The 23,239-nt window shown below is 33.8% G+C and overlaps 1 protein-coding gene across 2 annotated transcripts in view; it reads right to left on the bottom strand.

Annotated features, from left to right (window-relative positions):
- Nucleotides 1–22,129, bottom strand: part of LOC129263472 (uncharacterized) — a 45,361-nt gene extending 23,232 nt beyond the window's left edge. For both annotated transcript variants that reach the window (XM_064100781.1, XM_064100780.1), the window contains exons 1-6: nucleotides 21,628–22,129; nucleotides 21,069–21,117; nucleotides 16,093–16,595; nucleotides 15,533–15,581; nucleotides 5,699–6,219; nucleotides 3,558–3,606 (exon numbers count right to left, since the gene is read on the bottom strand). In XM_064100781.1, the coding sequence (XP_063956851.1) occupies nucleotides 3,558–3,606; nucleotides 5,699–6,219; nucleotides 15,533–15,581; nucleotides 16,093–16,595; nucleotides 21,069–21,117; nucleotides 21,628–22,103 (1,647 nt within the window). In that variant the 5' untranslated portion in view covers nucleotides 22,104–22,129. The remainder of the gene's footprint in view (nucleotides 1–3,557; nucleotides 3,607–5,698; nucleotides 6,220–15,532; nucleotides 15,582–16,092; nucleotides 16,596–21,068; nucleotides 21,118–21,627) is intronic.
- Between the last annotated feature and the right edge of the window lie 1,110 nt (nucleotides 22,130–23,239).

Here is a 23,239-nt window from a genome sequence, read left to right as displayed (position 1 = left end):
AGGCGAATGTGCGAAGGCATTCAGCTCGGAATTGACAAATGACAGAGTGGTACGATGTTCCTCACCCAACACTTCTCGCCCATTCGCTATTGTTACATGAATATTCATGAGCTATCGATCGGGTCTTTTGCAAGCCGGTATGGTAGTATTCTTGTGTCAAGGCTTTTTCTCTGCCTGCAAATGTGCACGATTTGTAGAAGATTTTTTTTTTTTTTTTTTTTTTTGGGGGGGGGGGGGCGGGGGAAAGGTCTTATACTTTGTTTTTAGCATTCTCAAAAAATTGTTCTCGCTATGAATATATGAATAAAGAAGGCTGTCATTTCCAACTCTCGTCTGCGCACTACAATCATCACACATTATTTATTTATTCATTTATTATTGTCATTATTATTATCATTATTAGTATGCTTATTATCATAATCATTATTATCATTATTGTTATTGTTATTGTAATTATTATTATCATTATTCTTCTCCTTCACCTTCTTCTTATTATTATTAAAGGGATTGTCTGGGCTGAAAGTATTTATATTTTTATAAATAGAGCATAATTCACTAAGCAAAATACTGAAAATTTTCATCAAAATCGGATAATAAAATAATAAAGTTATTGAATTTTAAAGTTTAGCAATATTTTGTGAAAACAGTCGTCATGAATATTCATTAGGTGGGCTGATGATGTCATATCTCCACTTGATCTTTTGTATTTTATTATATGAAATTAGGTTTATTCAATCTTTTTTTCCTCCAAGCACTAGAAAAATTGAATTGACAACTGATTTAATGCATTAGATATTTATTTCATTATAAGGGAGACATATTATTCACACAAGTATGAAATAATGAAATAATTATGATTTTATGTAATAACATAAGAAAACGGAAAGTGGGGATGTGACATCACCAGCCCATCTAATGAATATTCATGACGACTCTTTTTCACAAAATATTACTAAATTTAATAACTTTACAATTTGTTATCCGATTTTGATGAAATTTTCGGCATTTTGCTCAGTGAATTCTATTATATGTATAAAGATATGAATATTTTCCTTTAATCACTTTAATGTTATTGCGATCAGAGTCATCATCATTCAAAAATAATTGTTGTGATCATACCAATTGCATTTCTTCTGCAGCCAAACTCTCTCTTCATAAAGTTAAGATCTGGTAAATAACGGGCCATATTCGTTTGTCTTTTTATAACCCAAACCATTTTTAAAGAAATGATTGACATTGTTATGCTTATCAGTATCATACTAAACTTCTTACAAAGATATGAATCGTTCAATATTCTCCTCGAATAAAATAGGAAGAAGCAAAAAATGTGATAATAACGCTTTATTCCTCTAAAGATTTATCTCTTTTTTCAAAGAGGATGTTTTTCCTTTACTAAATCCAACCATTGGTAATAGAAAATGTAAACGGAGTATGTACAGCAATATCAGATGTTTTGAGGAAAATAAAGAAAGGGATAAGGCGGGACAGCTGCCAGTTACATTAACAAAACCGATCAGACCGACCTGTTAGTTGCTGCATTGACTTCACTATCAAGGAGATTTTAAAACGACTTTAGAGAGTAAAAATGAAAATGATGACGATAACGGGTTGAATATTAAGTTTCTTAAGGCTTGGTCACACCCCCCGAGCGTTGCTGGAGTGGTCGTGGAACGGTAGGGAGAGAGGGTCGAATTTCGCTCACAAAATTGGGGAATCGAAAAAAAAAAAAAAAAAATCGATATCGAAAATGGTGAACAGTAACGAGCGGTGATGATTTTTTCTCTCCGCTCCAACAACATTTGGTAATCTGAAGGAAAATATAATATAGAAAAGATGAATAACAATTATGTTGTGTTAAACCGATAAGTTTACGATAATGTTTATTCTCAACAGTTTTATGCATTTCATGAAGAAAATTGCAGGTATTTCAGCAAAAAAAAAAATATCTATACACTTTAAAAAAAAATCAATTAAAGGGAGACATTCTGGGGGAAATCCTGTTGAAAGTGATATATGGATAACTTTTTTTTTTCACAAAAAAATAGAAGCGAATCTTTTGATTAGCTGAATCCCCGAAATCGTGTGTCATTATACAATGTGTTTACCATACCTTCTTAATGCATGTGCTCCCAAAATGGTTGTGGTGTGATTTTTTTTAGATAAAAATTAGTAGGGTCAATAATTAAGTGAATTAAACGATTTAAATAAAAGCCTTAATCCAAAACGATGCAACCTACCCCCTCGCGTATTCTTGACTTGACTAAGTAAAGTCTCGATCATGGGATTGGTTGAAAATCTCAGCCAATCTTCTTAAGTCGCTTTCTAATATCCAATCAATACATATCGTCGGCGGTCATCCAAACCGACGTATCCACATACGAAGGTTGAAAACCCATTTCAGAGAAAATCGACTTTAAAGTTACTATAATTGTCACACTTAGTTCTCCGGGCTTCCAGCATATTCATTGCTAGAAAAATACATGGTTGGAAAGACCAAGGTAATTGCTTGACAATGGTATCCTTATCTTTGCACAAAACCAAGAATTATAGAAAATATCTCAAAAGAGCTCCGGGCTTGTAATTTCGGTTTGAGCGGTTTAGATTTCCCCTGTACGAAAACGCCATAGGGAAAACAACAACCCTGACCGCGATTTGAATGCGCGCGGTCAGTCAAAACGTCGTATCGCTTTTCACGTGCAAAGTCAATGCAGCGCAGATGGCCGATAGACAGTTTGGTTGACCGCGCGCACTGAAATCGCGGTCAGTCAAAACGTCGTATCGCTCTGTTACAGTACACGTTTCCAATGGGATTTGCGCATTTAATAAAAAAAAATGTATGTCATCGCCGTGAAAATTCCATCATATCTCACAAACTAAAATAAATTGCTGCCTAGAAATTAATTTATGAATTGAATAGGACTTGTACATTAATTTTCTGCAAATATCTCAAAATCGATTTTTTTGACAAAAATTGACTGATACGACGGTTCGGATGAACGCCGACGATATGTAAGGAAGGTATTCTAACTGCTATTTCAAATAAACATGAAAGCATCAAAAACAGGACACCAGATCTAAATTTCTTCATATGGGGCGAAAAAATGCCAAATTTATATTCTACTGGGGGAAAAAAGCATTGAATAGCTAATGAAATATTCGAATAAGGTTTACATTACTGACCAATCAACAAAGCTTTACATCTGTTTGAAATTAATCAGATATTTTAAAATAACAGAAATATAAACAAAAAACACAAAAAACCTGTGAAATATAAAACTCATCAATGAAGATTATGTTTAAAAGGATTTTGTTTCGCAAATCTGAAAATATAACATTTCAATTGGACCATGGCAATAATGTGTCCCCACCAAACATATATTTAAAAAAAAATCTTTTTAATGACGATTTTTTAAAATCAATTGTTGATATAGGAATATATTCCTATATTCTTATACCCATATATCACTTAGCCTGATATAAGTTGGTTAAAACATCTTTGGAATTCAAGGCGATATTCGGTAAGTACAGGACCGACACAATCATGACAATATACCTACCTGAACGCCTGACAGTTCATCAAAGTTGAAACACCAACTATGAAGACATCTGTATAATGGTAATAATATAGAAAATCGAAATTGGTTAGAGGGAAAATAGTGGCACATTATTCAGGTGAGAACCTGTGTCATCGGAATCTTGATGTCGATTTTGATCCTGATACCACTGATGCACAAAACGATTGATGTGTTTATGCCGTCGAAATCGTAAGCTCATATAACGTTGAACTTTTCATCAACTACTTAAATCGTTTTCGCCACTAAAGTACAGATAGGAAGGACATGCGGGTCATGGCCCCCGGAACTTTGAGAAAAATGGAAAGGAACAACGTGAAAATTATATTATTTTCTGAATAATATGCCGAAATCCATATGACCAAATTATATTTTTGTATCAAAAATAGTTTTGCTAACTCCCAGATTGTTTGAAAATATTTGTTTTGGTTCCATTCGTCATGTCTGCCCCCCCCCCCCGCCCCCAAAGAAAAAAAAATAAAAAATTTATTACATCCCGGAGATTATTCTGCTGAGGTATTTTTTCTGGATAAACATTCTTTAAGTAGCTAATCGTGAATGTTCCTTTTAGGGTTGTTAATAAAACTTCAACGAGTGCCTTGAGGTTATTTTACTCTGTGCCGGTATCAAAAGGTAATAATGATTGTAGACTTTAAATTGTTTACATTTATATGGGTAATGTGGTAAAATCTTCTTATGCAATTGACTACCATTCGATATTAGTAACATAAAGCAATTAAATAACAGCGGTCTCGTAGGCCCTCAGTTGACCTTCTAGTATTCTTTGCAATTATTTATTCTGCTCCACGATACTAATTAGATTAACAAATACACTCCTGTCAGGTCCCTTCGTTCATCCAACTCTGGTTTCTTAGCTGTTCCCTTATCTGCTAAGAGATGGGGGCACGGGCTTTTGCTCACGCTGGCCCTGTTCACTGGAATGACCTTCCCCTGCTTATCCGTGATTGCACCTCGTCTGTTTAATGCTTCCTGTTCTTGATTGTTCCTTAATTTATCTTTTTTATTTGTACTGTTCTCTATCTCTTTTTCTTTTACTGCGCCTTGGGCACTCTGCAGAGTGGATTTGGCACATTACAAATCACATGTATTATTATTAGTAGTATTTACGGACCTCTTCAAGTGGGAAGACATAATACAGATAAGCCACAAATATGGGGGCATATATTTATTTTGCCAACCACATAAATCATCGTGAAATTAATGTCGTAATAACGCAGAGAGCACCTGGGCAATTAAGTATTGTTATTGCTAATATCATTATTCTACTACTACTGCGACTACTAATACTACTACTACTACTACTACTACTACTAGTAGTAGTAGTACTACTACTATTGTTTTACTTCAAATTGCTTTTGTCACTCCCGATATAGATAGGGTCAGAGGGATGTAGGTTATGGTTTCGAGCTATTCTGAGGACATCCGAATGGCTGCTGCAAAGTCAATTTAGTAATATTAAAAAAAAGACGGACTAAATTATGTGCCAAATCTTTGTAGCCGATCTAAGTTACAATTTACAAGTCAGAGTCGCCTTCCTGTTAACATGGATCTAACAAAGTCTACAAATGTAGACCCACATCTGCAGTGTGTGTATCACAGCAGCTGAGCTGATTCAAGGAGTCTGCATAGCAGACTAGGTCTACTGGAGCTACAGATGTGGAAGTGGCTCGCTTCGCTCGCCCTTTCAGGCTGGTTTGCTTCGCAAACCAGCTGCAGATCCCACTTTACGAGCCATTCAGAGTCTGCATAGCAGACTAGATCTAACATGCTGTTATGGAAGCAAATATCTATCTATACATGTACCTTGTTTTCTTATATATTTGTTTTTGTTTTTGCATGTATATGTTTCCTAATATTGTTTTCATAGTATGATTTTATCCTGTTTATATGTCCATTGTAAAATATGTATGTTCTTTTCATCGTTGAAGGGCCTCTTTGTAAATCAGTTCTATAACTGAAAGGAATACCCTGCGGAAATTAAACCTGAAATAAAAAAACAAATACAATGTACCTTGTTTTCTGACATTCCGTACAGTGACAGTAACTGTTGATATCGGCAAGAGATAAAGCTGTATGGTTGATTAAAATTTAAAAAAATGACTCACTCTAGATTCAGATGAGCCAATGATGCCAAAGATGTCGACGACTCAAGGAATTCAGCAAGATCTTCTTCATTCAAACCAATAACACCAGACAAACCAATCCACTGCAAGTTCTTGGTGTGTTGTCTGATCAGCAGACCCAGTCCTCTCACGGTCTCTCTCGATATAGACTTATTTTCTGATGAGATTGATTGCGGTGCGCAAAGTTTGATGCGTGTGAGGTTCTGTCCTCCTGTCCGACGAAGACCAGCCGTGATCTGGGGTATGTCTCCCTCTGCATCATCGATAGCGATATCGATATCTTCCAAGCCAGGGAGCGATGAGATCAGTCCTTCATAGCATTGTGACGTCACTCTCTCAGCTGTTAGCGCTGTGACGGATAGTAGTTGAGGGGGTGATGGAGGGAAACTGAGAGATGAGTCTGAGATGCTTAGATGGGTCAGTAAGTTGAAGGATCTCAGACAGCTCCACAACCTGATAGTCATCTCATCATTTACGTCATTACCAGGCTTATGTTTACTAATCTGAAGAAAAAATGGAAACAAATTAGTGTATATGATGATTAAGCTATATTAAATCAAATGTCCTACCCTATCATGTGAACATAAAATTGGGTATAAAAGACATCTACCTGTCTTCATTTTTTTTCTATAATTAAAAAAATAATTGTCATTAAGGACCTAACCCCTTTTGCAAGGAAATTGAAATGAATCCAATCGCTTTTGATTAAAAAAAGCGATTTTTTTTTTCTTTGCCACTTTCATTCACGTTTTCATTTGAATTTCCAATTGTTTTTGGTATCATCAGAGTGACTATTGAAAATTTAGAGGTTTAGAGACAGAAAACAATAAAATTTATTAAAAATGTACCAAACCCCTTTTGACAAATGAATTCTTTAGAAGAGTTTAGTTGCAAAAGGGGTTAGGTCCACTCCAAGAAAATCGTTTATTTTTAATTCTCCCATATTGCAATATTCTTATGCGAAACTGAATTTTTATGATACCCTACCATGAGTACATACAATTGGTTATAAGAGAAATCTACCTGTTTTCAAAATTTTTATTCTTTTCCAAAAAAAAAAAATCTGTGTGGACCTAACCCCTTTGCAACTAAACTGAAATAGGAAATAACCCATTTAAAAAAAAGTATTTTTCTTTGCCATTTTAGTTCACGTTTTAATAAGAATTTTGAACTTTTCTTTGGTATAATTTAACTCTTTAAGAGCCATTGACAGCTATTTGTGCCCTTAGGCCTCTAATGCCATTGGCATGTATACGTGCCCAAGTAACTTTTTTTTTTGTTTAACCAATTTTACAGCCAGAAAATCAACACCATGTTCTGTGCTTTTTATGTTGTTATACTGGCAAGGAATACACAATTCATTTCATCATATAAAAAATAGTGGTTTACATAGACATTTTTTTGAGTAAAATTGTATTTTTGCATCAATATTTTGAAGAGTTGATTTCGGATATTGCCGCGATCTGAATCGAGATTTCCCCTATAGACACGTGTGATATAACGGTTGTGTGTAGCAATACACGTACTTCTGTGGGCAGAGCAAAGGCGAATGTGCGAAGGCATTCAGCTCGGAATTGACAAATGACAGAGTGGTACGATGTTCCTCACCCAACACTTCTCGCCCATTCGCTATTGTTACATGAATATTCATGAGCTATCGATCGGGTCTTTTGCAAGCCGGTATGGTAGTATTCTTGTGTCAAGGCTTTTTTCTGCCTGCAAATGTGCACGATTTGTAGAAGATTTTTTTTTTTTTTTTTTTTTTTGGGGGGGGGGGCGGGAGAAAGGTCTTATACTTTGTTTTTAGCATTCTCAAACAATTGTTCTCGCTATGAATATATGAATAAAGAAGGCTGTCATTTCCAACTCTCGTCTGCGCACTACAATCATCACACATTATTTATTTATTCATGTATTATTGTCATTATTATTATCATTATTAGTATGATTATCATCATGATCATTATTATCATTATTGTTATTGTTATTGTAATTATTATTATCATTATTCTTCTCCTTCACCTTCTTCTTATTATTATTAAAGGGATTGTCTGGGCTGAAAGTATTTATATTTTTATAAATAGAGCATAATTCACTAAGCAAAATACTGAAAATTTTCATCAAAATCGGATAATAAAATAATAAAGTTATTGAATTTTAAAGTTTAGCAATATTTTGTGAAAACAGTCGTCATGAATATTCATTAGGTGGGCTGATGATGTCATATCTCCACTTGATCTTTTGTATTTTATTATATGAAATTAGGTTTATTCAATCTTTTTTTCCTCCAAGCACTAGAAAAATTGAATTGACAACTGATTTAATGCATTAGATATTTATTTCATTATAAGGGAGACATATTATTCACACAAGTATGAAATAATGAAATAATTATGATTTTATGTAATAACATAAGAAAACGGAAAGTGGGGATGTGACATCACCAGCCCATCTAATGAATATTCATGACGACTCTTTTTCACAAAATATTACTAAATTTAATAACTTTACAATTTGTTATCCGATTTTGATGAAATTTTCGGCATTTTGCTCAGTGAATTCTATTATATGTATAAAGATATGAATATTTTCCTTTAATCACTTTAATGTTATTGCGATCAGAGTCATCATCATTCAAAAATAATTGTTGTGATCATACCAATTGCATTTCTTCTGCAGCCAAACTCTCTCTTCATAAAGTTAAGATCTGGTAAATAACGGGCCATATTCGTTTGTCTTTTTATAACCCAAACCATTTTTAAAGAAATGATTGACATTGTTATGCTTATCAGTATCATATTAAACTTCTTACAAAGATGTGAATCGTTCAATATTCTCCTCGAATAAAATAGGAAGAAGCAAAAAATGTGATAATAACGCTTTATTCCTCTAAAGATTTATCTCTTTTTTCAAAGTGGATGTTTTTTTCTTTACTAAATCCAACCATTGGTAATAGAAAATGTAAACGGAGTATGTACAGCAATATCAGATGTTTTGAGGAAAATAAAGAAAGGGATAAGGCGGGACAGCTGCCAGTTACATTAACAAAACCGATCAGACCGACCTGTTAGTTGCTGCATTGACTTCACTATCAAGGAGATTTTAAAACGACTTTAGAGAGTAGAAATGAAAATGATGACGATAACGGGTTGAATATTGAATTTCTTAAGGCTTGGTCACACCCCCCGAGCGTTGCTGGAGTGGTCGTGGAGCGGTAGGGAGAGAGGGTCGAATTTCGCTCACAAAATTGGGGAATCGAAAAAAAAAAAAAAAAAATCGATATCGAAAATGGTGAACAGTAACGAGCGGTGATGATTTTTTCTCTCCGCTCCAACAACGCTCGGGCGGTGTGACCAGGCCTTTATATATTGTACATCATGTTATCTGAACAAATTATTCTTTTTTTACTACGGATAGTGCTACGAGCTGGGGAGACCCTGGGTGGATGCCGGATTTGTATGTAGGGGGGGGGGGCTAATTGTTTTCTTTTTACCTGGGTCACCCACAAAAAAGTAAAATGTAAAAAGAAATAAATATCGGAACCTTTGAAAGTATTGAATAGTCAAATCAAAAGACGTGCGTGAGCCCCGATTTCTAAGAACATCCTGTGCTAAATTGCTATCCTAGATAATAGGTCAGGAGGGAGCGCGGATTAGAGATTCCTCATGAAAGAGAGTCTGGGCATCTATTGTTCATGACTTGGTGGCATGAACAAAAGAATGTAGTCGCAGAGAATGTTAACAGGTGGCTACATTGGTCAGACCAGTAATACAGAACAAATAGGCCTATTTTCTTTTTTGAAAATTTGTATTGAATTTTTGTTTGTAACTGATCTGCATTTCCTCTTCTTTGATTCACGAAAAATAAACGGTTTTTTTTTCTTGCTTTTTTGTACTTTGCCAAGAACGCTTATCATTTTGTGGGATTTTATACCCCAAATTTGTTAGTAGTGAATCTGTCCGTTCCCTCTTTATCTATATTTTGATATATCATCTTTAAATTTATATTTTGTCTCCTGACTGGCAATAACTTTGTTTGTTACACTACGAATAAAAATACACAGGGTCTTATTTTGAAGACTACACGAATAAAAGTATACGGTTGGCCACACTTTGAAGATACAGGGTTCTGATATATTATTGTGTGTGTTCGCGTGGGGATCAGAGCTGTTCTACGATTGGTCACTTGATCGAAGACGATGCCCATTTTTGAAAAAGAACGCTTTCAATTGTGTGTGTATTCTTCAGAGGAAGCAACTTAAATAGCCAAAATAGTATTTCATTCAAAAGAGCATTATTTTTTGTTATTTCTGTTCGTTTAATTTCATCAATATCTACGTCATTTAAAAGGGTAAACATTGAACTTTTATTCTATCATCTTAATTTCCTGGTATCTCTACAATTCATCAGGTTATTTGCTCGTTGAAATATTCATGAAATTATAATTTCTAGGTTTTACTTATTGAAAAAAAAAAAACGTAAAATATTAATTTTTTCTCATTTTTTTAAAACTGCGAATAAGAAAGATAATAACACGATCATAAAGTTCATGTACCATGCATGATTTCGTGTGTAGAAGGTTTTATTAAACAATGTACGGGTAAAGAGTTATGACCGTTTTAAAATCAGTCTCTGCTTACGTTTCGGTCAATTTAGGATTCCCTCGAATACCCTTGGCAGTCAAAGGGTATTCGTACTGGCACAGTAAGAGTTAATAGAGCTACTAAAAATCTATACATTAAGACATAAAAATCAAATTTGATAAAAATGCACCTAACCCCTTTTGCAAGTGAGCTTTTCATATAGCTGAGATAAATAAACAAATCTTATATCTAAGATTGAATCCCTAGACATAACTGTAAAACCTTATTATTTAGAGCAGTCTTTAAGATTCAATGCTATTAAATTTTGGCCAAAATAATATAACAGACGATATTTGTTGGACAGCAATTAATATAAAAAGAGCCAAAAAAAAAAAAACTACATAACATATTAATAACAAAAGAAATACATATGAAATTGAATTTGGTAACGGATTTGTTTATAGTTTACTTATGTTACGAATGCAATAAGATACAGACCACTTTCACAATAGATTGCCTTCTAGGCTCGTTATCTAATGAATCAGAGCCAAAAAATGTATTTTAATGAATATATTAGCATAATCTATTCATATGAACTAACGTGCAATACATTTTTATACAAATGAATTATTTAATTCTATTTTTTCAATAGATAAATTCACCTATCCTTGTGTGGGATATTGGCAACCAAATTGACGAGTTCTTTTATCAATTTAAAACGTATAAAATATACTCTTTCACTATTGATACAAATTGGACAACTCATTATTGGCAAAAAAACAATCAAATTTTGGCTGGCAGGTTCTATACATTTGGTTGTATAACATTTACAACAAAGAACTTCATGATAGATATGTTTTATAGTTTTTTTCTAGAAATTGAGAAGAAAATGAAAACATATTTTTACCAGAATATTCTGTCAATTCAATCATACTCTAGAGATTTCCTTTAATTGATTTAATATTTTTGCATATGTAATTATAGAGTACGTTGTACTACTCTTTTCGTAAAGTATATTACTTCTTGCTTTAACTGTCTGAAAAAAACAACCACACGATGTTGTTTGCATTTATTCTTATTAATTTCAGATTCCTACTTTTTATGATTAGTGATTTTGCCATTTCGGTAGTTACAGATGGTCTGTGTCGGTTTTGTTATTCTAACAGCTCTTATGAGGGGAAGTTCACCCTGAAGAAAGATTTGTTGTAAAAATAGCCCCCCCCCCAACAAAAAAAATAAAAAATAAAAATAAAATAAAAATATCGGTGAATGTTTGGGGGGAAATCCGTTAAATAGTAATAAAGTTATTAGAATTTAAGTTTTTGACGTCATAAATGGGCAGCTGTCCCATAATAATATAAAATGCATGAATGGCATTTGTTAATGCTTCCTAATTAGTCCAGGATAGGCCCCATAGAGAACGGATCGAACCTTGTTTTCCTAGATATACAATATTTTTTGAAGGTTCTTGTCAATTCGGGGGTTCTGATTCCGAATCTGAATGATGGCACTCTTGTTACCTTGAGCATTTTCCGCAAATTCGCAAAGTGCAATATTGCCGCCAAAATATGCAAATTACCCATGAAAAACATAAAATTGCCCACACATTAACTATGAAATGCATGTAGTTGTTGTGCAAAAGTGAAATACTCATTGGAAAAACGACATTTGACAAAATATTTATTCTATTGATATTCTAAATGGCCGCCATAACCCTTGTATTCTTTATCATGTAGAATATGAATGTGGAAAAGTAAATTTTAAACAAGAGCAATATTACTGCATGTGATTGCGACCTACAAGTGGACTACTGTATGAAAACACGATTATTAACAAAACTATGTCATTTGTATACTATCTAATGTGATAAATGCTGTATCATGATATTCAAAATGGCCGTCATAGACCCCTTATACTGTGTACAATATATAAAAGGGGACACATAATTTTCACAATATTTGAATTTGCTTGACTATAAAATGCCAATAATTGCGAAATATTGGTGTAACAATGTCTGACAAAAATGATTTCTTACGAAACATATAAATTATCTTGCAATTTCGGTAATCATGCTGCATTTTGACATTCAAAATGACTGCCATAGGCCCTATCTGTATTATGAACAATACAAACGAAGAAACTAATTTTTACAAGAGTAAGAACGATAAAATGAATGTAATTGTAATTTACGAGTGAAATATTGTCTAAAAACACGTTTTCTAGCGAAACATATCATGTCTTTTTTCATGCATGAGATAAATGCTGTATTGTAAATTTCAAACTGGCCCCTATGGGCCCTTACAGTATTATCTACAATGTAAATGTGGACAAATACTTTTGAAAGAATTAGGATTTGCCTGACTATGAAATCCATATAATTCTGTTTTATAAGGAAAATATTGTTTGAAAACGTGATTAGTATTTCCCCTCCCATGTAGGTGACTGTATTTTGACTTTCAAAACGGCCGATACAAGCCCTTAATAAATTATGCAACATGCATATAGGGAAACTAATTATCACCCGAATTGAGAACCAAAAACGCACGTACGTGTAACTATGCGATGTATAGTTAAAATTTTGTCTTGAGCATGATTTCTTACTAAATACATTACATATTGGTCGATAAGGTAATAAAGGCCTTATTTTGAAATTAAAAATGGTTGCAATAGCCCAAAGTAGTAGGTACATTATAACTGGGGGCACATAATTTTGACATAATTTTTACGATAAAAATTGCTTAATTTTGATGTAAATGTTAAGTATTGTCTAAACCCAATGATTTCGAACAAAATATTATATCATAGCTTGTGTCATAAAGGTGATGAATGCTGCAATCTAAAATTTAAAAATGGTTGCCATAGAACCTTATCTTAATATGAAAATATTGAATGGGGGAAGATAATTTCCGCAAAAAGCATATTGCAGCCATTTTAATTTTTAAAATATATTATGCATCACCTAAATAACATATGAAATTATCTATTTCGTTAAATATCATATTTTCAGACGATATTTCACTTATACATGCAACACCATTTAGTCAGTCAAAGCCAAATTATGTTGAAAATTATATGTTCACATTCACATAGTACATAAAAGGCCTACCAGTAGGGCCTGTAGCAGCAATTTTGACTTTCAAAATAAATCATTTATCACCTATCTGGCAGGAAAATTCATATATCTTGTTTGAAATTATGTTTTCAGACAATATTTTACTCTTAAATCAAAATTATGTGTATTTTATGGTGCTGACCTCTGTGAAAAATGGTTTCCCAGAATGATTGTACATAATACAGTCAATGTCTTTGGCGGCCATTTTGAAATTTTGAATACTTTAATGCAGTATTCCACTAATTTACCACTAAAACATGCGTTCTAGTGCTCACCTTGTGATTGTTTTTGTCCTCTCTCACATCGTGCATTATAATCTTAGGGCCTTAGGCGGTCATTTTAAATATCAAAATACAGGATTTATCACATTAATGGCATGTTAAATAATAAATATCATTAATAATAATATGTTTTGGTCCGTATTCCACTCGTTTATCTTAACAAAATGCATTTTAGTGCTCACTCTTGCGACTTCTTTTGCCACTATTCACATTGTACATAATAGTGTAAGGGCTTTTAGAGGCCATTTTGAATATCAAAATACAGGATTATCACACACATGACATAACAAATGACAAATGAGGTATATCGTTAGCAATCATGTTTTCAGACATTACTTCACTCATAACTCATTATTACTTGCATTTCAGTGCTCACTTTTGTAAAAATTATTTTCCCCTTCATATTGTACAGGGGTCTATGGCGGCCATTTTCAATATCAAGAAAATAAATATTTAGTTAAAAATCATTTTTTCAGATATTATTTCATGTACTTTATAGCCAGTGTGCGGACAATTTAATGAGTTTCATGGGTAATTTGAATATTTTGGCGGCCTGATTGGATTTTGCCACTTTGCAGAAAAATGTTCAAGGTTACACGAGTGACATCATTCAGATTCGGAATCAGCACCCTCGAATTGACAAGAAATCATCAAAAAACATTGTATATCTAAAAAAACAAGGTTTGACCCATTTTATCCTGGACTACATTACTTATTTTCTTTATTTTGATGATCGGGTGTAAAATGATTTTTTTATTGGCATAGAACAGGTACAATAACAAGCATTTTCAATTCTCTGACTAAATGACATTTCATTGATTTTTTTATTTTTACTATTCGCTATGTGGAAATGCCGCTTGCATACGACGTCACAAACCAAATAATCAAAATTGTAATAACTTTTTATTTCTTCGATTGATTTATCTCAAAGTTTCGGCAATATTTTTTGGTTATTATTTTGACAAGAAACTTTTTTTCATGGTGAACTACCCCTTTAACGTTTAGCACTGATTTCTAGTTTTAATCGGCATTCCAGCGAATGACTTGAAGAATATAAATAAATAAATATGTAAATAAATGAATGAATAAAAAATCATTAAAGGCATTTACAGTGCTTCCAAAAAAAGGAACCGAGATTTATCGATAATTTATCATAACTTAATCACAAATGTAATAGACAAATGACCTACCACTGTGAAGCTTAAAATCTCCTCTTTCATCTAAAAATATTTACATTAGTCCTCATTTAAGCATGAGTGAGCAAAAAGGTTTGAAGAAGGGATACCAAAAAGTCACTTGGCGGGCTGTATCTGGGTTTCAAAAAGAAAACCATATGTTTAAAAAGTTGAACATCTGCTCTTTAATTTGATACCTCAATTACAGAAAATGGGCTAGAAAAAAGAAAAGTTCTGGTTGTTTAAATTAAGGCTTGAATGTCAGGTTTAACAGGCTAGCGTTCAGGCTAACTCAACACTCCGCTCTGTTGTTGACGATCAGCCATTCATTAAGTCTTTTTTTTTTACCGTGTGATAGCTTCTTTGGGAAACCGGTGAAATTTAATGAAATTATTGAAATAGAATCATTGTTTTGGGGGAACAGAACTGTTTTAGTTCTTGACCATTTTTTTTTTTATTAAGGTATCAAATGAAAGAGCAGATATTGAACTTTTTTAACACCTTTTTCTCTTCTTGGACTGCCAAGCCAAAAAAAATAAAAATGATGATCTACATTTTGGAGCCGACCCCCAATTATCTTTATTTATTAGTGACCTTTTTTTTTCTTGTCAAATATTTGTGAGTGAAACCATATTTTTTGGATACTTTGACACAACCCATGCTCACCTCAATACCAAAAGTTGTTTTGAAGTTGAAAGACCAGCCATCGAGAAATCTATAAATTAAAGAGGAATGGCGATTGATGACAACATTATGATAAACATACCTGCCGTCGGAAACTTAACGATAAAACTTTAGAACTGTTTAAGTGTACTATCAAAAAATGTCCAATAGAAATCCCTCATGTCAAAAAATTACCATTTTAATAGATCCAAAAACATGTTTATATCAAGGGAAAAGATGACCCGATGGCCCTCGAATGCAAACCTCATTAAAACCTTGTGGTCAAACGTTTCAATCGTCATGATGACACGTAATGTGCACATACACTCTACTTTTATAAGTCCACGGTTTTATTCTGCAATCGATATGTAAGCTAGTACTATTGAAATTTGACATAACGATTTTATAATTTGCTTATTCTTTATAGCTGACTAAATTTTAATTTAATCTCCACTTCACCTAAAAAAACCAACTATTTGTTTTCCTACCACTTGAAAATTAGATGCTTGGAATGTACAAAATCAAATTTGTTTGCATTTATCGTCTAGAAAATAACAACTCACTTTAGTTGTAGATCAGTGAATGATGCCAAATATGCCAACGACTCGAGGAGCTCAACACATCCTTCTTCATTCATTTCTCCAGATCCGTCCAATTTAAGAATTGTCGTGTCATCGGTATGTCTTCCGAACAGCAGACCTGGTCTTACCACATGCCGTGGCGGGAATGATAGCGGAATGCCGCGAAGAATGATCCGATCGAGTCTCTGCCCTCCTGTCCGACGGAGACCGGCCGTAATCTGATGTATGTCTCCCTCTGCATTATTAGTGGTGATATCGATCTTTACCAACCCAGGGAGCGATGAGATCAGTCCTTCATAGCATTGTGACGTCACTCTCTTAGCCGATAGCGCTGTGACGGATAGCAGTTGAGGGGGTGATGGAGGGAAACTGAGAGATGAGTCTGAGATGATTAGATGGGTCAATAAGTTGAAGGATCTCAGACAGTTCCATAACCTGGTAGTCATTTCATCATTCATGTCATTACCAAGATTATATTGACTAATCTGAAGAGGAAAATGAAAAAAAAAATGGGTGTATGATAATAAAGCTATATTAAATCAAATTAAAAACGAAATGATTTTCAAACGGAACTATTATTCAAATCGTAAAGGAGAAAATCCTAAATGTATTAACGAATTTAGTGGTACATATAGCTAAAGTAAATAACAACAATCATATCTAATATTGAATCTCTAGGCATAACTGTAAAAACTAATTATTGAGAGCAGTCTTAAAATTCGATGCTATTGAATTATGGCCAAAATAATGAAACAGTCGATAATTGTTGGACAACAATTAATACGATAAGAAAAAAAAAACAGTGCTACATATCATATCAATAACAAAAAAAATACATATGAAATTGAATTTGGTATCAGATTTGTTTTTAGTTTACATATGTTTCGAATGCTATAAGATACAGAACACTTTCACAATAGATTGCCCTCTAGGCTTTTTATCTAAAGAATCAGAGCAAAAGTATGCCTTTTTATGAATATACTGGCATAAATTATTCATATGAAATAAAGTATAATACATTTTATACAAATGAATTATTAATTTAATTTTTTTTATAGTTCAATTCACATATCCTTGTGTGGGATATTGAAAACCAAATTGACGAAATATTTATCAATTAAAAGCTTATAAAATATACCTTTTCACTATTGATAACAATTTGACAATTCATTATTAGCGAAAGCAATCGAATTTTGGCTGGCAGACTGTATACGGTTGGTATTTATAGTCTACGTTGTACTACTGTTTTCGTAAAGTATAGTGCTTCTTGCTGTAACTGTCAGAATAAAACAACACGATCATGTTTGCATTTATACTTATTAGTTTCAGATTCCTACTTTTTGTGATTTGCGAATTTGCCATTTCGTTTGTTATACTGATGGTCTGTGTCTGTTCTGTTATTCTAACAGCTCTTAGAAGGAAAGTTCACCCTGAAGAAAGGTTTGTTGTAAAATAGCTCCCAAAATAATACAAAATATTGATGAATGTTTCGGGAAAATCAGTAATTTAAGAATATAATGAAATAACTATATAAATAAATGTATAAATAAATAAATAAATGAATAAAGGTATTTACAGTGCGTCCCAGAAAAGAAAAACGAGATATGTCGATGAGGGGACATCCCGATAGACCGCGGGTCCGATAGTCCGCGAGTCCGCAGTGTGTGTAAAATTATGATCAGATACATCAAATGTCATCGAGAGGTCCAAAGGTCAAATGATACGAGACCATGGGGTTCTAACAGGTGCGGATCCATGGGGGCCGAGGGGGAACTGCCTCACCCCCCCCTCCCACCCCCAGCTCCAAAAAAAAAGGGGGAGGGGGAGGGGAAAAGGGAGAAAATAAAAAGAGAGAGAGAGAGGAAGATGGAAAATAAGAGAATAGAAAAAAGAGTAAGAAGGAAAAAGGAATGGATAAAAAAGGGGGAAAGGAAAGACAAAGAAAAAGGTAGAAGAAAAGGGGGAAAGAAGAGAAAAAAAGAGGAGGGAAAAGGAAGAGAATAAAAAGGAGAAAGGAAAAGGAGGAAAAAGAAGAAGAAAAAAAAAGACGAAGGAAGATAAGAATATTTAAATAGAGAGAAAGATGGGAAGAAACATAACAAAAATAGAGAGAGAGGAAAAGGGGAAAAGAAGAGAAGAAAAAGAGAGGGGGAAGGAGAGGGAGAGAAGAAAAAAAAATTAAATAGAAAAAGGGGGAAAGGAAAGAAAAAGAAAAAGGGGGAAAGAGAAAAAAAGAGGAAGAGGGAAAAGAAAGGGGGGGGGGGAGAAGAAGAAAAAAGAGGAAGGAAGAGAATAATATTTAAAAAGAGAGGAAGATGGGAAGAAAGAGAAGAAAAGAGAGAGGGTAAGGGGGAAGGAAGAGAAGAAAAAGAGAAAAGAGACAGGAAAACAGAGAAAGAAAAGACGGGGAAAAAAGAGAAGAAAAGGGGGAAAGAAAAGATGGGGAAAAAGAGAAGAAAAGGGGAAAATAAAGAGAAGAAAAAGAGAGAGAGGGGTGGAAGGAAAAAAAGAGAAGAAGAATAGGGGAGAGGAAGAGGGGGAAAGAAAGAGAGAAAAAAGAGAAAGGAAGGGGAATGAGGATAAGAGAAAGAAAAAGAAAGAAAGAAAAGGATATGGGAAACGAAAGAGGGAGATGTTGACCCGGACGTCGATTTGATGTTCGAACTAGGCGGCGCCAAAATGCCTTTTCGAACTATAGGGCGCCGAACTGATGTTTGAACTGGGAGGGGGGCGCCAAATTGATGTTCGAACTATGGGACCGCCGAATTAATGTTCGATCTAGCGGGCACCAAATTGACGTTCGAACTAGGGGAGCGCTAATTTGAATTTTGACCATAATGCGACAAATACATGTTTCAGAGGGGGTGGGGGGAGGGGGGGGGCAAAGTTATATTTCACATGGGGGCGCCAAGTTTATGTTCAACCCAGGGTGCCAAATTGACCTTGAACTTAGGGGGCTTCATGCAAATTCATTTTCGACCGGGGGCGCAACATTGCTCGTATTGCCTGTTTATATTGAAATATATGTCCTACCCAAAAAGCTATTATTAATGCGGCTGAATTAAAATATCCCCTTTTTACGATAATAGACAAAAACTATGTTTTCGAGTTTTAAGTCTGTTTAGCGAGATAAATATCCTGTTCAGGGTCACAAAAAAGGGTTTTTATCAAATTCAGCTCACGCTACGCGCTCGCAATATTTCATCAATGAGGTATGCATCCTCTCATTAATCCCACATGTAAGTGTTAGTGTTTTTCAAGTCAACCTACATAGGCCGATCCAAGGGGCAAATATTTGCCCCCCCCCCCATGGTGGCGCAAAAAAGGGTTAAGAAACAGAGAAAAAGGAGAGAAAAAGAACAAGCAATTAGAATAGGAATTATACCTTAGTCCTTTATTAAGTCAGTATATAAAAAAATGAGCTCGCGCTTCGCGCTGGCATCAATAAATTGTTTAGTTATATACGTATCCCGACCTCATAGTTTCTTTTTTATTCAAATGAGAAGCACAAGCGGAAAATATTTGATATTCTAACCTGACAACTAAAAATGTATTTTTCATTTCGTCATTATAAAAGTTTTCAGCTAGCGCTCGCATTCATTTCTTAATAGATATGCATCGTGTTCATCATAACAACTACTAACATAGGCGGATCCAGGGGGCCCGAGGGCTCCTCCCCCTATTGACGGTGCAAATAAATTGGGAAAAACAGGGAAAAAAGAAAAAAAAAGAAGGGGAAATATACGAGAAAAAAAAGAAGGAAGACGAGTGAATAAAGTAAGGTCATGAGAAGACTTGGAAAATGATTTTTGAAAATATTTAATGTCACTATACTAAAATTTTGCTCGCGCATCACACTTGCATTGCCTGTTCGATGAGATGCATATCTTGGTCAATATAGCCTGATATATAGTTCAAAATATGAAGTTTTGAAGTCAATATACAAAACATAATTCAGCTCGGACATCGATCTTTCATTTTTTTTTCCAATTTTTTTTTTAAGTGCTCTGGAAAATGTACGTTTTATGGTGTGAATCAACATTTGCAACATTTTGTGCGCTTGCATTATTTGCTAAGTAGGCCCACCTATTTTTTTTTTTTGGGGTATTTCATATAAGATTATCTAAATATTCTTTTTCAGGTGTCACGATTCTAAAAATAATGAAGGCCTATGCTTACGCTGTGCTCTCGCATTTTGGTGAGTTATGTTCACCTACATATTAATTCTATAACAAACTACTTAAATTCCTCCCATTTAAAAATTTTGGATCGCGATTTGCGCTCGCGCTATTTGCTAAAAATATATCAACCAATGAATCCTATTTATGATTACTAAAATACTTAAAATTTCCAGTTTTCAGGCCCCATACACTGTCAACAAATTTCGCACACTCATTAGGCTTATTAGATTTAAAAATATGAAATAATTTTTTTATGAATTCATAATAACTAAATTGTCCCTTTTTTTTAAATAAATAACGACACGTTTTAGGAAAAGAAATAGAAGATAATCATTATTTTTATATGATGACAAAATATCCTTAGGCCTAAAATGTCGCGATCCTAGGTTAAAATAATAATAAAATATCAGCTCACGCTTCGCGCTTGCATCATTTATTTAGTGCTATCCACATCGACGTCACAATTTCCCTATTATACACAGTGCTGTAAATAGTGCTTAAATTGACTCATTTCATATCGGAATTTCAAATATTATTTTCAATTCGCGCTCTGCGCTTGCATTATTGATTTTCATGATGAAAAATAAAATGTATTCAGAACTTTTTAAACACCTTTTTCTCTTCTTGGACTGCCAAGCCAAAAAAAATAAAAATGATGATCTACATTTTGGAGCCGACCCCCAATTATCTTTATTTATTAGTGACCTTTTTTTTTCTTGTCAAATATTTGTGAGTGAAACCATATTTTTTGGATACTTCGACACAACCCATGCTCACCTCAATACCAAAAGTTGTTTTAAAGTTGAAAGACCAGCCATCGAGAAATCTATAAATTAAAGAGGAATGGCGATTGATGACAACATTATGATAAACATACCTGCCGTCGGAAACTTAACGATAAAACTTTAGAACTGTTTAAGTGTACTATCAAAAAATGTCCAATAGAAATCCCTCATGTCAAAAAATTACCATTTTAATAGATCCCAAAACATGTTTATATCAAGGGAAAAGATGACCCGATGGCCCTCGAATGCAAACCTCATTAAAACCTTGTGGTCAAACGTTTCAATCGTCATGATGACACGTAATGTGCACATACACTCTACTTTTATAAGTCCACGGTTTTATTCTGCAATCGATATGTAAGCTAGTACTATTGGAATTTGACATAACGATTTTATAATTTGCTTATTCTTGATAGCTGACTAAATTTTAATTTAATCTCCACTTCACCTAAGAAACCAACTATTCGTTTTCCTACCACTTGAAAATTAGATGCTTGGAATGTACAAAATCAAATTTGTTTGCATTTATCGTCTAGAAAATAACAACTCACTTTAGTTGTAGATCAGTGAATGATGCCAAATATGCCAACGACTCGAGGAGCTCAACACATCCTTCTTCATTCATTTCTCCAGATCCGTCCAATTTAAGAATTGTCGTGTCATCGGTATGTCTTCCGAACAGCAGACCTGGTCTTACCACATGCCGTGGCGGGAATGATAGCGGAATGCCGCGAAGAATGATCCGATCGAGTCTCTGCCCTCCTGTCCGACGGAGACCGGCCGTAATCTGATGTATGTCTCCCTCTGCATTATTAGTGGTGATATGGATCTTTACCAACCTAGGGAGCGATGAGATCAGTCCTTCATAGCATTGTGACGTCACTCTCTTAGCCGATAGCGCTGTGACGGATAGCAGTTGAGGGGGTGATGGAGGGAAACTGAGAGATGAGTCTGAGATGATTAGATGGGTCAATAAGTTGAAGGATCTCAGACAGTTCCATAACCTGGTAGTCATTTCATCATTCATGTCATTACCAAGATTATATTGACTAATCTGAAGAGGAAAATGTAAAAAAAAATGGGTGTATGATAATAAAGCTATATTAAATCAAATTAAAAACGAAATGATTTTCAAACGGAACTATTATTCAAATCGTAAAGGAGAAAATCCTAAATGTATTAACAAATTTAGTGGTACATATAGCTAAAGTAAATAACAACAATCATATCTAATATTGAATCTCTAGACATAACTGTAAAAACTAATTATTGAGAGCAGTCTTAAAATTCGATGCTATTGAATTATGGCCAAAATAATGAAACAGTCGATAATTGTTGGACAACAATTAATACGATAAGAAAAAAAAACAGTACTACATATCATATCAATAACAAAAAAAATACATATGAAATTGAATTTGGTATCAGATTTGTTTTTAGTTTACATATGTTTCGAATGCTATAAGATACAGAACACTTTCACAATAGATTGCCCTCTAGGCTTTTTATCTAAAGAATCAGAGCAAAAGTATGCCTTTTTATGAATATACTGGCATAAATTATTCATATGAAATAAAGTATAATACATTTTATACAAATGAATTATTAATTTAATTTTTTTTATAGTTCAATTCACATATCCTTGTGTGGGATATTGAAAACCAAATTGACGAAATATTTATCAATTAAAAGCTTATAAAATATACCTTTTCACTATTGATAACAATTTGACAATTCATTATTAGCGAAAGCAATCGAATTTTGGCTGGCAGACTGTATACGGTTGGTATTTATAGTCTACGTTGTACTACTGTTTTCGTAAAGTATAGTGCTTCTTGCTGTAACTGTCAGAATAAAACAACACGATCATGTTTGCATTTATACTTATTAGTTTCAGATTCCTACTTTTTGTGATTTGCGAATTTGCCATTTCGTTTGTTATACTGATGGTCTGTGTCTGTTCTGTTATTCTAACAGCTCTTAGAAGGAAAGTTCACCCTGAAGAAAGGTTTGTTGTAAAATAGCTCCCAAAATAATACAAAATATTGATGAATGTTTCGGGAAAATCAGTAATTTAAGAATATAATGAAATAACTATATAAATAAATGTATAAATAAATAAATAAATAAATAAAGGTATTTACAGTGCGTCCCAGAAAAGAA

Source organism: Lytechinus pictus, chromosome 6, assembly GCF_037042905.1.
Source record: "Lytechinus pictus isolate F3 Inbred chromosome 6, Lp3.0, whole genome shotgun sequence".
NCBI classification, from domain to species: domain Eukaryota; kingdom Metazoa; phylum Echinodermata; class Echinoidea; order Temnopleuroida; family Toxopneustidae; genus Lytechinus; species Lytechinus pictus.
The sequence above is the reverse complement of the archived record's forward strand: the minus strand, read 5'-3'. Positions and strand labels throughout refer to the sequence as shown.